This window comes from Apium graveolens, chromosome 6 (genome assembly GCF_009905375.1).
Source record: "Apium graveolens cultivar Ventura chromosome 6, ASM990537v1, whole genome shotgun sequence".
NCBI classification, from domain to species: domain Eukaryota; kingdom Viridiplantae; phylum Streptophyta; class Magnoliopsida; order Apiales; family Apiaceae; genus Apium; species Apium graveolens.
The window spans coordinates 57,878,123-57,895,319 of record NC_133652.1 but is presented as its reverse complement, the minus strand read 5'-3'; the positions used below and the strand labels follow the sequence as shown (position 1 = coordinate 57,895,319).

Below are 17,197 nucleotides of genomic sequence, written 5' to 3'. Positions count from 1 at the left end.
GGTTGCTAATTTCATAATTTTAACTCTAGTTATCCAAGAAGTGTTATGCATGACTAATGGAGAGGCCTAGGTCACAGTGGTCAAGGTTTGCATTTTTGACAACATGTCTATCAGATATGTTTATCAACAACCATCGCGAGGTATTCAATAATAGCATTGGGGAATATAGGGACCTGCCAATCATTGGCCTACTGCAAAGTATACATAAAGATGTTATGAAAAAAATTCAGATGAGGAGGGACAAAATGTTGCAAAGTTATGCTCTTAATCCAATATGCCCAAATATAATGAAAAAATTTAGCAAGTAAGGCCATCATGCTTCTATTTTAATATTTGCTTTAGTTAATTTATGCAATAATATTTACAAGAGTAAAATACATGTAAATTAGGGCAATTGGTTTTAGTGGGAGCTGTATGGTTCAATGGAGTGGAGCAAGTAAATGTTTATGCACAATGACTGATGGTGGGCATGAGATAGTGGTAGACTTGGACTCTAAGTCTTGTGCATGTAGAAAATATGACCTAATTGGATTGCCATGTATCATGCTTGTGCATGCATAAAATGGAAAAATCTAGAAATGAAATCTAGAAATGATTGACTACATTCACAAGACCTATTATAAGGATATGTTCTTGAGCACATACACATACACAGTAGTGCCAATAAATAGTGAACAATATTGGGAGAAGACTCCATTTCCTGCACCATTGCCTCCAGAAATTAAAGTGCAACCAGGAAGACCCAAGAAAAAGAGGAACAAGAGAAATGATGTGCCAATGACTGTGAAAGAAAATGTTTGCAAGCTTAAAAGGACAAATACAACAGGAAGGTGCAGTCATTGCAATGAATAAAAACACAATGCCAGATCATGTCCAGCAAAGGTACTTGTAATATTAATTTGTATGAATTACTTAATAAGTTGTGTACTATATAATATTTCATGTTGCATTATTTGATTAAGTTTGTTATGGTGATAAAACCTGAATAAGCCACCTTGTGGTGCTCAAGGATTCATTAAGAAAAAAAAGGTCCCACAACAGGCTAACAAACCAATAAAAGTCTCACAATCAATGGTTGCAACTCATCCCACAGATGTACCTACTAGCATCACACAACTAATGTCAAATGTCAATTCAGGGACTTCTCAAGGTGGGGTTTTTAAATCTCATAGCCAGCCTGATAGAGTTAAAAACACACATATAGGAATTCAACCATATAAATTTACTGTCAAGGGGAAGCAGACCACTAGTGTAAAAGAAATTGAAGCTGCTAAGAATGCAAGAAAGGCAAAGAAGCTACCAATATGGAAATTATAATCTTGAGGTCTATGACAAGATTTTTTTGTTAAATTATTTCCTTAATTCAGGCACTATTTGTTTTTGTCAGTTTCAAACTTCGAAATTGAATTAGCATAGTAAGGTGCAGTTTCAATTGCAAGGAATATGAAATATGTAATTCACTCAAATTTATTGAGATGGTAACTTCTATAATGCAAAAACATTTTGCAGCTTCAAGTCTATATATTAATATTATTATTTTGCAAATTCATAGTTTTCTTCCACAATAGACATATTTGTATGCATTAGTATTCCTTGGTAGTAACAGAAATTGTATGCATTGGCTACTCATAGTCTTGGTCTACATTCAAACATTGTAACTTGTAAACCTCTTAAATTACCACATGTTCAGGGACTTTTTAACAGATCACAAATGAAGAGCTCTGTTGGCTGCATAATAATAGACAGTATTGGAGACTGGGTGAGGGGTTGTGGAGGTGTCATAGGCTTGACAATACCAACCACTTCACAGTTGTGGACAATGTATTATGGTCTCAAACTTGCATGGGAACATGATAAGTTAAGGTTGATGGTTGAATATGAAGATGTTGAAGTAATACAACAGATCATGTATCTTGATCCTAATGATCCTATGGTTGATCTTGTTACCATGATCACCAATCTTCTCAGTTAGAAGTGGGATGATCTTCAAGTCTACCATACCACTTCCTCTGCTAACAATGATGCTGATGCTCTGGCAACTCATTATTTTTCTCAGTGAGGTGTACTTAGAAAAATTTCGGCGAAAGAAAGCAAAACCAAATACAGAAAAAGAAATATATTTACATGCATACCAAGGGCAAACCAAGCCCCGGACCAAATTCAAACCAGAGTCGCACGAAATTCAAATAACAAGTCTAGAGGCCACCAGGGCTAATTCTGAAACAATAAGCAAACTAGGAAAATAAATTACAAGGCACGAAGCCTGGGTCTTCATCCTTCAGTTCTCGGGAGGGGGAGGAGTCTTCTCGCGGACCTCTTCGGGAGGCGGAGGCGGCTGCGTCTCAGAGGTACCCGCTTCAGCAGCTTTGGCCTCCTCACGACGAAGCTCTTCGGCGAGGTACAACTCTATGAACCCATCCATATCACCACTCGGGTTCTCAGCCAGATAAGTAGAGGCAATGTCCCAGCAGATGTTGACCTTCTCGAAGATCTTGTTGTTCAGCTCTTCGTAGTAGGTTGGAGTACCCCGGAAAGACTCGAGAACCTCCTCCACTCGGGGCCTAGAAGCAAGCTCTTTCTTCAAGTTCTCCACCTCCGCCTGGAGGGATCCAACCATCTGCTCAGCAGCCTCCCGAACCTTCACCGCTTCGGCAACAACCTTCTTATGCTCACCGGATTCTCTCTCCTTCACCTCCCGGTACTTGGTGAAGGTTTCCTCCTCACCAGCCAACTCCTTCACCGCGGCCTTATTCTTAGCCTCCCTTATGCGGTAATTATGAAGAATGGTAGAGCAGCCGCTAATCCGAGCATTAGCCTGAAAAGAGATGACTCAGTACTAATGCAAAGGGAAGAAGAAAAAAGAAAAAAGATGATAAGGGAACACTCTTACCTCTGAAACATCCCGAACAAGATGATCAAGGAAGGTATCCAGATCCTCCTTGGCATAGCACTCGAAGTCAGCAGGGGAGGCATGATTGTCGAACATATCGTTCCGACGATCATCCATAGTCATCCGGGCTAAGAGGTTCTTCAACGCATCTTCCTCCACTAGCTTCTGGCTCTCCTCCTCAGTAGGTCCCGAGGCAGAAACCCTTCTACGCTGGGGAGTTCCGGAGCCACCAGCAGCTTCCTCTACAGCCTTCCTCTTATGAGGGTTCGGAGTTCCAACCTCCTTTTCATCCAGCTCCAGAACCTCAACCTCTTCGGGCTCCGGAACAATAGGCGTAGTAACCACCGGAGCACTCTGCCTCACACTATTACCCGAAGAACCAGCATCCCGGGCCTGAGAACCACTACCTACACCCGCCTTCTTCTTTCTAGAGTCCAACTGCACAGCTCCACCAATCTTCTTGAACCTTCCGACCAAATCCTTGAACTGTTACGACATAGCGTGATGGAAAGGGTTAAGGAGCGGAAGACCTGCACAAGGAGCAACAGTTTAGAAAGAAGAAATCAGGGCAAAAATATACATCAAGAAAAAGTACAAGGAAAAAACTACTAATGTAAAGCACTTACAGCCAACATTAAACAATGTTTGGTTATCTAAAAAGGTATCACTGGTCCACTGGGCACCAAGAGCCACCACAAAATCATACATCTTCCCCAGGGCATTTCCACCGAGCCGCTCGGATGGGAACCTGTTATTTTTCAAAGCATTTTTGTACACAGGCATAAACTCTAGGTCCCAGCCCCTGACGAAGATGAACTCCTGGTGCCAGCCCCAGAGCGAGTTCAACATAAAGACGGGTGCATTTTTGGCATCGGCAGGAAACCCACAGCCATCTATGTTGAATGTGAACTCAAAAAGGGGAGGTAGGGTGGACTTCTTAATCTTAAAAAGGTAGTGGAAAAGCTTGAAGGTAGGGAGGTATTTCTTCACATGGCAACATGCAAGGAACCAAGAAACCCACTTGACAGAATTCGGGGCCAACTGAGTGAAGGGTATCCCGTAGACATCATGACATAGAGACTTGGTAAATTGGTGAAGGTTGGGCCTCATGCTACGAAGATGCTCTAGAGGAATTGCTACCCAACCACCCAAGGGGCGGTGATAAACCCTCTCATGAGGCTCAGGCCACCTCCACTCCATACCATCCCCGAAGTGGAAAACGGCCTTCACTAAGTCATCTATCTGCCCAAAGGTATATTCCGAAAGGTCGGGATGACGGGGAGCTGGAACATATCCAGTCCCGGGAGCATTATAGAAAAGCTGATCCATGTGGACCCCATCATACGACTCTATGCCCCAAGGCCTATAAACGGTAGTAAGGTCCCTAAAATAGTAATCATGAGGGGGGACTATTCTCCCAGGTCTGAACAAAATATTGATCTATATATACCCAGGACCCGTCTCTTCTACCCAGAGTCTGGCCGCGGTTTAAAAGGAAAGTAGGCAACTCCTCAACTACAGCTTGGCGACGGGGAGGCATGTTCTCTGGTTCCGGGGAAGAGTCACTCGAGGAATGGTCGGGAAATCCAAAATGGGGGCGGTCGGGTCTATGTTTAAGGTTAGCCAATTGTTTCTTTCTACCCCTCCTAACCATATACCCCGGAGTCTATGCCATTTCGGGAAGGAAAAAAAATGAAAGAAACACAAAAAGCTACTCAGAAACAGTTAACCTTAGAATCAAAATACCAAAATACATCATACAACCTATACATACGCATATACACAACCACCAACATGCAAACACGAACCCAGATTTTTGACATAATTCAAAACCCCTTTTCTTACATATACAGAAACCAGATAACAAGCCCAGTTTTATGTGACATAAATCATTTTTTATGCAACCCAAACCTAAACTCTAAACAAAGAACAACATCAATTCTACATTCAAATTGCCAAAACTCGACACAACAAAATCAAACCGACTCGGACATTTCATACACATGCATTCAAAGATTCAAACTACGAATATTCATCAATTCAAACACAGTCACAAAAAAGCAAAAAACCGAAAAGAAGGGCTCAAGTACTTACAAGAAAGCAGGAGAAATCGAACAGCTTCAAAGAGCAGAAATCTCGAAGTTTGCCTTGAAGAAAGAAAGTGGAGGGTTTTTGGTGTTTGTAATTGCGTAAAGAAAAAAGAAATAGCAAATGTGGGGTATTTATAGGCACAAATGAAGTAGTAACCCACTCAACTGCCACACAATCGTGTCCGTAGAATGAAGACACATGACACAATCCTGAGCGTCCAGAAAGTAACCACCGCAGTTAATGATTACATCACTATAATTATTTAACAGGCGCGGCTTTTGAGGAGAAAAAGGGGGGAAAACTGCAACGTTTTGTATATATATATATACATATATTCGTACAGGAAGCCCAACCACCGCCTGACACTCCGGGAAAAGTGCCAAAGTACTATGCACCTGTCGCATCTGCACCCAGCCACCCAAACACAACCCCGGGGACTTGTACCTAATAACACCCCGGGGTTAGGGGCCACAAATCGAAGGAAAAATGAAATTTTTTCCCAAGTGACAAAAGCCAAAAGGCCTACCCAAACACAACCCGGGGACTTGTACCTAAAAACACCCCGGGGTTAGGGGCCACAAATCGAAGGAGAAATGAATTTTTTTTTTCAAGTGACAAAAGCCAAAAGGCCTACCCAAACACAACCCCAGGAACTTGTACCTAACAACACCCCGGGGTTAGGGGCCACAAATCGAAAGAAAAATGAAAAAAAAATTCCAAGCGACAAAAACCAAAAGGCCTACCCAAACACAACCCCGGGGACTTGTACCCAACAGTACCCCGGGGCTAGGGCCACAAATCAAAAGAAAACTACTCCCCCATCCGGGAAAACCCGCATAAGGGAGTGGGAGACAAATGATGGGCCATAAATAACCAAGCCCAAATAAAGGAACGGAAGCCCAGAGAGAGAACATACCAGGCCCAAACTGGGGTGGTCCCCGGTGCCACGTGGCACAGGACAAAAGAGTCAACTGTCTCATGTTAACCAAAATGGAACAATTACATCCCAGCCGTTCATGTGCAAAGATCCCAAGGCAACATTGATGGAAGAAGGACATCTGACCCCACAGTCCATCCAAACCGTCCAATCAATCACCAACCAAGAATGATCAAAGGTCAGGATGAAGAGGTACAAACCCCAAAAACCCTAAATCTTGGGACCTATAAAAGGCCCTAAAAAGAGGGTTTTAGGGGTTGAAAAACATTTGACTGCTACACATCTATACACACACCACTATACATATTTTTGAATAACTCCTTCTTCCATCTTCTTCTTCTTCTTCTTCTTCAAGAAACCCCATTTCTTATTCTCACACCGGAGTTGCTGCGGGAAACAACCCCCTCCGGTTCTGTTTTGCAGAGTCCCCTACCTAGTAGGTCAACCTCACACCAACTTCCACGTGGACAAGGCCCTAGTATATGTGAGAGAGGAGAAGACCCGGGAAGAAACAGAGTTATCAAATACAAGGATGTTATATTTAGCCTTCCGCAATGAAACACGATGTGTCATTGCGAATCCCTTATTATTGGTTCCACGGTCACACGTAACCCGGTGGCCGTGGAACTTTCACCTAAAAAGAATATGGAGGACAAGAATTGCCACTGATGATATGTATATAATTGTCCATATCCTAAGAAATGATAACTTTTTAAACTCCATAACTGTCACAAGTGACCATTGTTGTCATAAAAAAACTGTCACAGGAGACCAGTGGTTTAATACATTACAGACAACTAAATATTTGTGGACATGTTGGTAAATTGATTATCTGCTCTATCCTCAACGAGATTAACACGACATTGTTCTGCTGGCTTCTGACCGAGGTCACCACAACATTGATCTGCAGGTCGAGCTACTGATTGCCAGCCCGTGCATGTTGGGCTTGCTGAGCAGGCCTAACTGCACATTAGTATGATATTGTCCGCTTTGGGCCGAGCCCGCACGGATTTATTTTTGGGCACCTCCCAAAAGGCCTCATTCTAATGGAGTTATCTGGCTGCTTATATTCTAGCAAACTGCCCCTACAACTCCTAACAATCTCCCCATTCACACATCGGGCCCGACATCTGTCGATTCTGCCTCCTTCAGTGTGATCAGGCTCTCCCTCGACCCATACTGAAAGTTCATCTGGCTATCTGCTCCCCCTAGGCCCATACTGGAAGGTCCGTCTGCCTTTTCCTTGAGCCCATTCTGGGGCAAGCCCATCTGCCTCTTCCTAGGTCACTTCTGGAGCCCATCTGAGATTGTTATGGACCGTTTCAACCATGGCTCTGATACCACTTGTTGGGCTTGCTGAGCAGGCCTAACTGCACATTAGTATGATATTGTCCGCTTTGGGCCGAGCCCGCACGGATTTGTTTTTGGGCACCTCCCAAAAGGCGTCATTCTAATGGAGTTATCTGGCTGCTTATATTCTAGCAAACTGCCCCTCCTACAAACGATGTGGGATAACTCCTAACAGTGCAGGCTTGCAGTAAATTCTTGAGAGAATCCGCAGCTGCTTCAAAAGTCTAAGTTGGATAATATTCACTATGATGGAATACACTTCTATCACTTGTTTCATTTGAAGTACGTCCTTCTGCAGCATTTAAGAACACTCTTTCAGACCTAATCAACCCTGAACTTGGTTCATCTTTATCAGCTGCCTGTATTATCATCACAAATAGTTAAGAACTTAAAGTAGATAATTATTCTACGTAAGCAAGGATAAGAACATGCAGATAAAAGTAGCATCCAACTTGAATCCAAATACTCGGATTCTTTTTCAGGCTTACTCTACATCCTACTTTCTGAGAGAATCTGGAGTTCTTTGAACAAATTATCTCCCCGTTTTGCACAAAAACAAAAGGAAGAAAGGAAACACGTCTTATACTCAAATTGTATTTCATTTGTAAATGAAGGTAACAGTGTGCGACTGTCTTTTGTTGTGGTCAGAAATGGTCAGAAAGATTTGGATGTAGATATAAAACATCACTATATGAGATCGACTGTGATTACCTAATGTCTGAGCAAATTGGTTCTTTAACTTAGTCCTTAAGAATCAATACAATTGGACCTTGATTTCTTAATGCAATACTCTTACAAGACTAGAAATTTGTTCAAATTTCTGAACTAATCAAACATTCAGCCTACAGGACCTTAGTAGATTATATATCATTTCACTCGAACAAGCAATTCTAAGAATAACATTCTGCATGTTGTCTGGAACTTGAAAGAAATACGAGAAAGCGAAAGTTGGACAATTTACCTTTCCTGTGTAATATTCAAAAGTTTTTTTCTTCTCTCCTGCTTCATAAACATTGCATTGAGAGTATATCTGAACGGAGGCAAAAGGGCAGCAGATGAGAAAATTACACGAGCTTGTATGCAGAAATAATTATATCAAATTCCGCAGGAAGTAGATGAGATGAGGATATGATTTTATGTCCAGAATAAATCTGAAAGGCGTATATATGCTAAAAGTATTACATTGTCTGTGATTGTACACTAGCACAAACAGCATATACTCCCTAATTTGTTGTGTAATTTTTTTAAAGATGAACTTTCCCAAATCAAACTCGAGGTTGTCTTTGTCGCGTTCCATCAAAAAAACAGTGGTGAATAGTCACTCTGATACATCTATCCCCAATATAAGATGGGTCTGCCCCAATAAGCATAGTCTTGTCATGGTTTGTGAAGTAACATCTGTTAGCAGCAGGAAATGATTATCAGAACGCAGTCTTAAACAGATTCTATTCAGAACAACCTATCTAGACGTGTGAATTAAATCACCTAGAAAACATAATGTATGTGCTAGCTCTAGTTATATCGTCGATGAGCCCATCATCATAGTCTTGCAAGCTACATCGGCCTATCCAAATATGCTTTGAGTTTGGTTTGATTTGAATTCCATCAAAATCATGTCCTCTACCAGCTTCGAATTCCAGGTTGCATATAATTATGTGCTCACATTCCTTTAATCTTAAACCTTTGCCAGTGAGTCTTACACGGCTGCCTCGACCATCAATTGTCTTGAATGAAAACACATTTAGGTAAGATGAAAGATGAATGTCACCAGACACATCCAACACAATCCAGACTGGCTCTGTCTTACGCCATGCTTCACGAAGTGATCCTGATCCATCATCTGAAAGTACAGCACAAGTTTATATCATACACAAGGTCGGCATTTCTAAAATCAAGCATGAAAAAGGTAAAGCTAATAGTAATGAGTAGAACCGTAGGTGAATAATGAAGCACATATTTCTGCTTCTAATGAAATGCACTCATTTGCAAGTTATGTTAATTATACATTTTGACCCCTATAGTATCTATAGTATCGGTCTTCATACCTTTTAACCATTTTTCTTAGTAAAAAACATTTTTACCCTCCGATATTGACCGATATGTCATTTTATCTCCGAAAGGGCTAAAAGGACCTAATATTATAGGTGTTAAAAGGTATGATTTCATACTTTTGGGGCTGATAGGTATAACGGCCCATACTTTAGAGGCCAAAAGGTCATTAAGCCAATTTTGAATCATATTAAAGGAATTCTCATTTTAAATTCTCGGAGCGCGTTTTCAAATTCAAATGATTTAGTTATCCAAATATGACATTATGATCAAATACGAAATTTTTAAATTTAAGATTATATAAGTATTAATCCGATGAATGTGTGTTAATCATATTTAAGAGATGATCAACTTTATTTCAGGGTTTGATATTGTTAATCATCTTGTGCCCAAAGATAACTACATACACATTCGTACACCATCCCTGGCCTAAAAATCTGATATGGTATAAGAGGAGCAAGAACACAAAAAGGTGATTAGAAACAGAGGTGACACCAGAAATGCAGCATCTAAATATAGAAAAAACAACAATCTAAAGTTTTTCTGTCTGTTAACAGATAAACAGATAGACATACAAAAGCTAATTATGCAAATGCCTACGGTATCCTCACCCCCTGAATATTCCTTGTTTTTCTGTCAACCATGAGAAGTATCTTCTTGTTTTTAGAATATTACCCCAAACTTTCCAACTCCATTGATTCAACTAACCCTTCCAGTTTTAGTGTTCCCGCCAGAATGCATATGCAACCCACCATTTTTTGGAATTGATATATAACACAAAACATAGCTAAAACACCAAGATTTCTCTTTTAATTAACTTTTTCTATAACCATTCATATATATATTTTTTAAAAAGTGAATTTTGGTTTTGAAAAAGTTAATTACAAGTTTGTGTTCATGGAAAATGGTGCAAGGGGAGTAGCAGCCCTGATTGTGACATGGCTTGCTATATTCGATGGTTTATTTGTTAATGTGGCTAATGGTCACTTTGATTATCGCGAAGCCTTGACAAAATCACTTATATTCTTAGAGGCGCAAAGATCAGGAAAACTCCCTCCTAATAATAGGGTTCCTTGGAGAGGTGATTCTGCCCTTCAAGATGGCCAAGAAGCTCATGTAAGTCCTCCCTGCTTATTCATTATTGATTTTTTCTTTATAAAATTTGGGAAATCTGAATAAACCAGACAACAAATATATATGTCCCTGCTGCAATATGAAGAAATCCGACTCTAGAACTTGCAGTAATTTATGATAATGTATAGTAACGATTATCTTTGCGTAAAAATGTAGGTGGATTTGGTGGGAGGATATTATGATGCAGGAGACAACGTGAAATATGGACTTCCCATGGCATTCACAATAACAACATTGTCATGGGGAGCTGTTTTCTATGGTCCAGAACTGGAAGCTGCTGGAGAAATGGAAAATGTTAGGTGTGCTATCCGTTGGGGTACAGATTATTTTCTGAAAGCCACTTGCAGAGACAAATTATATGTCCAGGTTATACTCTTTCCTCTTGTCTCTGCTTAATTAATATGCCACAAAAATTGGTTTTCTGATTAAATAATAATTTAAGTTGATATCGATATGTTGTAGTACTAATGCTTGCTTGAATATCATGATGAATTCATTTAGGTAGGAGATCCTGTCAAAGATCATGAGTGCTGGGTGAGGCCAGAAAACATGCAAACACCAAGAACAGTACTAAAGATTGATCAAAATGAGCCTGGAACTGAGATTGCTGCCGAAACTGCTGCTGCTATGGCTGCTGCTTCCATTGTGTTTAGAAGTGTTGATCATACCTATTCTCATCGTCTCCTCAACAAAGCCAAATCCGTACTAACACTATCTATCTATCTATCTATCTATCTATCTGTCTATCATCAATCCCTGTTTATATTTATATTCTCCTCAACGTCATAGAATTCACTTGTTTGTGGTTTTTTGCATGTAGCTGTTCAAATTTGCCAAAGCACATAAAGGGACTTTTGATGGAGAATGCCCATTCTACTGCTCATATTCAGGCTACAATGTAATTATGTAACCAGTATATATTTGCGATGTGCATATACTTGTCAATATCTTTCAGCTAGTTTCTCCAGAAAATTTATGGATAAGTTACATGAATTAATGACATGATGTGAGCAGGATGAACTATTGTGGGCTGCAACATGGTTATACAAGGCAAGTAGACAGTCGGCATACTTGAAGTACATAACTGATGAAGGTGTTCCTGCTAATGTAGCCGAGTTCAATTGGGACCTTAAGTATGCTGGTGCTCAAGTCATCCTTTCTGAAGTAAATCTCTCTCTCTCTCTCTCCCTCCCTCCCTCTCTCTCTCCCTCCCTCTCTCTCTCTCTCCCCCTCCCCCCCCAAAAAAAACTATCACTCTAAACTAGACCAGATTTCTGATTGTTGAAACCGAATGACTGCAGTTATATTTTGAAGGACATAAAGAATTGGAGAACTATAAGCAACATGCAGATGGTTACATTTGCTCTAATCATCCGGACAGCCCTTACCACCAGGTTACTATAACTCCAGGCGGCATGGTTCACCTCAGAGATGGTGCCAATTCTCAATATGTTACAGGCACTGCTCTCCTCTTTAGCGTTTATGGTGATATCCTTGCTCGTCACAATCAAGTCGTCCAATGTGGTGATAAAACAATTACTTGTAGTCAAATACTGGATTTTGCTACAAAACAGGTAGTTAGCATGTGTTTCATTTGTCAAGCTTATACTTGCACTGCATTAATTTTCTCAGTACTCAAATAAAAATTAAATATATATCAACTTAAGAAAATGTCCGACGTTACCTACTTAAAAACCAAACATACCATTACATGGCAGAGCAGAGCATAATCTGTGGTGTTCCCTACTTGATTTAAATTTTAAAAGTCTGTAAAACACTTTTATGCAGTTCACAGGAATGTACATCTAATTTTATTTTGAATAAGTGTAAAAATTAATCGATATATACTGAATGTGGATGCAGATGGATTATCTTTTAGGGGCAAATCCTCAAGGAAGATCATACATGGTGGGATTTGGTGTTAATCCACCAAAACAAGCTCATCACAGAGGAGCCTCAGTTCCAATACTGGCCGCCAACGACGTGGTGAATTGTGGCATGAGCTTTTCTAATTGGTTAACTCCAAATGTACCAAATGCTAATGAGCTAACCGGAGCCTTTGTTGGTGGACCTGACCGTAATGATAATTTTGAGGATCTTCGATCTTCTTCCTCGTATACTGAGCCTGTAACTTACACGAATTCGCTTGCCGTGGGTACTCTAGCCAGGCTAGCAAATCGTACTCACATATGATGTAATGCACTGTTTTTACGGCAGGCCAGCCTAAAATCGTACTCAAATGTGGTATGAAGTATTATTTATAGTTCTGCCAATGCAGATTTGTAAGGGGGTCTGAAGAATACAGAAGAAGCTGAGCTCTTCCATTTTGTTCAAGCAAATTGGATAACTTTGATGATGTAAAACCTGTACATTAATATATTGGAGTGCACTCTTATAATTACAGAAATAGACTGTAAAAACTTAGTAGTGAGTACTCCTATTAAGTTATTAAGTTCAGTGTACACTAGTACGATTAAATTTGATTTAGTTATCAACAATAAATCTTGATATACATCCCAAAACACCGGAACCAACAGATATTATAAGAGTCTACTATTTTTAAGACATTTTAGTAAAAAGAAAAATAATTTATAACCAGATTAATCTATACTATATATCTATTACTGTTATATAAAAGACGAAAAATTGAAAGTTTGGTACGGTACATGTTTTTTGGTATACGTTGAATTTACTGAATTATCCTTATTTTACTTAAAAAAATTATTAGCCTAGTAATCAAATTATAATTGAAAAAGAAATAAAAATCGTTTTCAACTATAACACGTTACCTTTTTTATTTCCCTCAACTAAAGTAACTTCTTTTAGTAATCGAATTATAATAGAAAAAAAATAAAAATCGTTTTTAATTATAACACATAACATTTTTTATTCCTCTCAATTAAAATAACTTTTTTTAAATATCACGGACATGTTTATTTAATGAAATAAAATAATAATATTATAACCACTAATGACTAATAAATTACATTTTTCAGCTACTTAATTGTTTATTTTATTTAAATATTGTTTTGCTTATGACTTTGTTAAGTTCATTGACTTTATCAATCCATAAATTCTTAACTGAACAACTTAACATCATCATCCTACAACAACAATCTCATATCATCATTTTAGACAATGCAAAACCCCCGTTCTTAAAACAATGCAAAAATCAAAATCATTTGCATCTCTAACCAGTATTGTCGCATATATATTTTGTATGAGTCCACAGTAAAAAAAAATTATATAATTTTTACTATTAATATAAAGACAAATATACTTAAAATCAGCATTATCTTACAATTCAATTACATAAACAAAATAAAAAAGTATTTGATTTTTGAAGTCGAATTACTTATCTATCTTTATTATTATATTAAATACGAAACTTTACGGTTTTTCCTTTAATTACATAATTGCCCTTTCGTAAAAAAATTAATAGCTTACTCAATTACTCTTATTTAATTAATATCTAATTAACCAATTATCTTTATAAGTAAAATACGTTGCCATTTTTATTTTCACCAACTAAAACAACTCTTGTTTTACAAATATTTTAGACAATTTATCATTGATTCGGGTTTAAATAAAATAAACCAAAATAAATTTCAGTATAATTAGTTAGAATTGTTCGGTATATCAAAGTAAAGATAATTCGTTTACTATTGATTTGAGCTAAAATTTATTTTTTAATTAAAACATAATTATCTTTTGTAAACGCACCTTTGAATTTCAACAAAATTAAATCTTCCAATCAGTGATACTTCTTTAAAAACTAAAATTTCATTAAATTATACACATCCATATTTAAAATAATTATCAAATCATATTATCAAAAATTTCTAATAAATAAATTTCCGAGTTTAAAATTTTCACTTAAAATTAAATTCAAAAGAGTATAATATTAAAAATAATTCGTGCATCGCACGGGTTTTAGACTAGTATACTATAATAACCGGAATGAGGTATAATTTGGTATGTCTTTATTTGGTTGGTTTGATTATCCCTATTTATAACTTATAACTGTCGGATCTTTTTAATCAAGTGATCAGAACCGTTAGATTCAAATATTAAAAAAACATACACTACTCAAACTCCCAGGTTCGAACCCGCCAACAACAAATATTTATATTTTTATATATACACTATTAAAACTCTTAGGTTCGAACCCCACCAATAATAAATATTTATATTATTATTTATACACTACCCATGATTAATGTTCGAATCCCGGCAACAATAAATAATTATATTATTATTTATAAATATAGTAATAAGGTAATGATCCAATTTTTTTATTATAATTTTAAATAATATAAAAGTATTAATGAAGACTCGTGCCTTGCACAAGTTGTAAAGCTAGTATCTAATAATTACATAAAATAAAATTATTGTAATTTGTAGGGGTAATTAGGTATTAAATTTATATGATCAAAGTTGTTTGAAAAATCCAGTAAGTATTGTTTTCAAGTTATGAAAAAGAGATATACGGTTAAACCTAAATTAAATAATATTGGATAAACTAATAAACTCGCTTAAATAATAAATTTTGTCATGACTTAGCCCAATGTTATAAAATAATATTCTGACTAAAATTATAAAAAATAAAAAATTAGAAAGTCATTAAGGACTCAAATAATATGTAAAGTAATAATTTTATATAACGTATATGAGTTACAAAATTCAAGTCCTTTAAAATATAAATCGATAATAACTTGTTTTTTCTTTCCACCAAAGCCAAAATTAATAACATTCTTGATTTTATATAAAGCATAAATAATCCTCGGTTGATAGGGATAAATAAATCCTGATTGTATAATTAAATATTGCATTAATTATATAAGGTGTGGGCTGCTAGACCCAATAAGAAGATATATGATATTCAGACCAGAAAGGTTAACATGTTGATCAGGCCTGATGCACCAGATCAGGCACCATATCAGGCCTGATGGAACAAAGAAGACCCAAAAACCCTGATTATTTATTAATTTCGTAATTAATAAATAAGGGAGAAAAACAGCTATTAAGATAAGTCCTAGTAGGGATATAAATCCTTGTAGATTGGCCTCCAAGGAACCTCATGGGATAAGGAATGAGCTTCCTACTTCCTAGGACTCCTAAGTATATCCTAATTCAGAGACTTGACCACCAAGTCTCCTATACCAAGTCCAATTCAAGGACTCCCACATCTATATAAGGGGCCTCACCCCACAAATCAGAACTACGTTTTTTGACTTGATCCTTAGCAATCAGCAAGGTACGTAGGCATCTTGTTAAGGCAGATTGAGTCGCGAAACACAAGAGCAGTCAAAATCGAGTCTTGAAGCTCACGTTCCTTAGTACTAAATACAGCAATTATATATATTAGTTTTTAATCCATACATTTGGCGCCGTCTGTGGGAAAGCACAACAACAACCATGGCGAGAACACGGAGAACAATTAGAGCTCTGGAGGAAGGAACACCATCGGAGACAACCCAGGTGATTTCGTCAACCGTGGAGATTCCCCCCCACTCAACTTATGCATCTACTCAAGGGGAAGCCCAGATAGGGGCAACTCAACCTCAGCCACAAGGGACGACTCCCCCGACTATTCAAGATTGGAGGAAGTGGACATGCTGGGCGAAGTGAGGCACGAGGGCAATCGCCCCCCTATATACGAGGTTTGGCTCTTATCCCCGAGGATCGGGAATTTTCTGGTCCTTATACTGAGAGAGACTCCGAATCTTCGGATGCTGAAGTGGCCCCAAGAAGGAGGCGTCCTGGCAAAGAGCCGATGGCCGATGGAAGACAACGCCCTCAAAGCACCCAAGGGGCGAATCCCCAAGAAGTGCAGGAAAGGATCAGGGCTCATGAGGATGAGATCCCAAGAATAAGGCGCGACTTGGAGGCGCACCAGGCCATCAGACCCCAGATACCTCCTGGGGGAGAAATCCTCCTCCTGTCATAGACCTGGATGGTCCGGTACAGAGAAGGGCTGTTGTCCCAAGAACTGATCCAATCAATCTTCTTCCCCTTGGAGATCCTGATGATCCTACTCCGCCCTTCACTGAGGAGATAATGAATGTCCATATCTCAAAGAAGTTTAAGATGCCAACCATCAAAGCCTGTGATGGCACGGGAGATCCCGCTAATCATGTTAGGACATTCTCTAATGCACTGCTGTTGCAACCCGTGAATGATGTTATAAAGTGTCGGGCCTTCCCTCAAACCCTGTCGGGTATGGTTCAAAGATGGTACAGTCGCTTACCCCCAAACTCTATTGGGTCGTTCAGAGAATTAAGCCAGGCTTTTTTTAAGCAATTCATCAGTGGAAGAGTTAATGAGAAAAGTTCTGCGTCTCTTATGAGCATTGTGCAGGGGGCAAAAGAATCCTTGAGAGATTACCTGAATCGTTTCACAAAGGAGGTTTTAAAAGTCCCAGACCTTGATAAGGTAGCCATGATAGCGCTACAACAAGGAACTAAGGATTAGTTTTTTAAGATGTCCTTGGCCAAACGCGCCCCTGAAAGCATGTTGCAGCTCCAGGAGAGGGTAGGGAAGTATATCAAAGTTGAAAAAAGCAGGAGGAAGACCGTAGTAAGTAATGAGCCCATTGGAGGCAAGAAGCGAAAAACTGATCTGGAGTATATCGCTAAGGACAAGTATCCTAGAACCGAGCAAAATCCTGATTCAACCCCGAAGAAGGGAGGACATGGGCAAAAGTTCACCGAATACGCTAAGCTGAATGCTCCTAGAAGCCAGAT

The 17,197-nt window shown here is 38.6% G+C and overlaps 1 protein-coding gene and 1 pseudogene across 1 annotated transcript; one reads left to right on the top strand and one right to left on the bottom strand.

Annotated features, from left to right (window-relative positions):
• Positions 1-7,552: 7,552 nt before the first annotated feature.
• Positions 7,553-9,124, bottom strand: LOC141665109 (putative pectate lyase 4; annotated as a pseudogene).
• A 907-nt stretch (positions 9,125-10,031) lies between these two features.
• On the top strand, positions 10,032-12,953 carry LOC141667413 (endoglucanase 16-like). Its single transcript, XM_074473905.1, has 7 exons — positions 10,032-10,433; positions 10,608-10,817; positions 10,953-11,153; positions 11,272-11,349; positions 11,466-11,615; positions 11,753-12,025; positions 12,315-12,953. Exons 1-7 carry the CDS (start codon positions 10,215-10,217, stop codon positions 12,642-12,644), a joined length of 1,461 nt encoding a protein of 486 aa, XP_074330006.1. The 5' UTR covers positions 10,032-10,214; the 3' UTR covers positions 12,645-12,953.
• Positions 12,954-17,197: the final 4,244 nt, after the last annotated feature.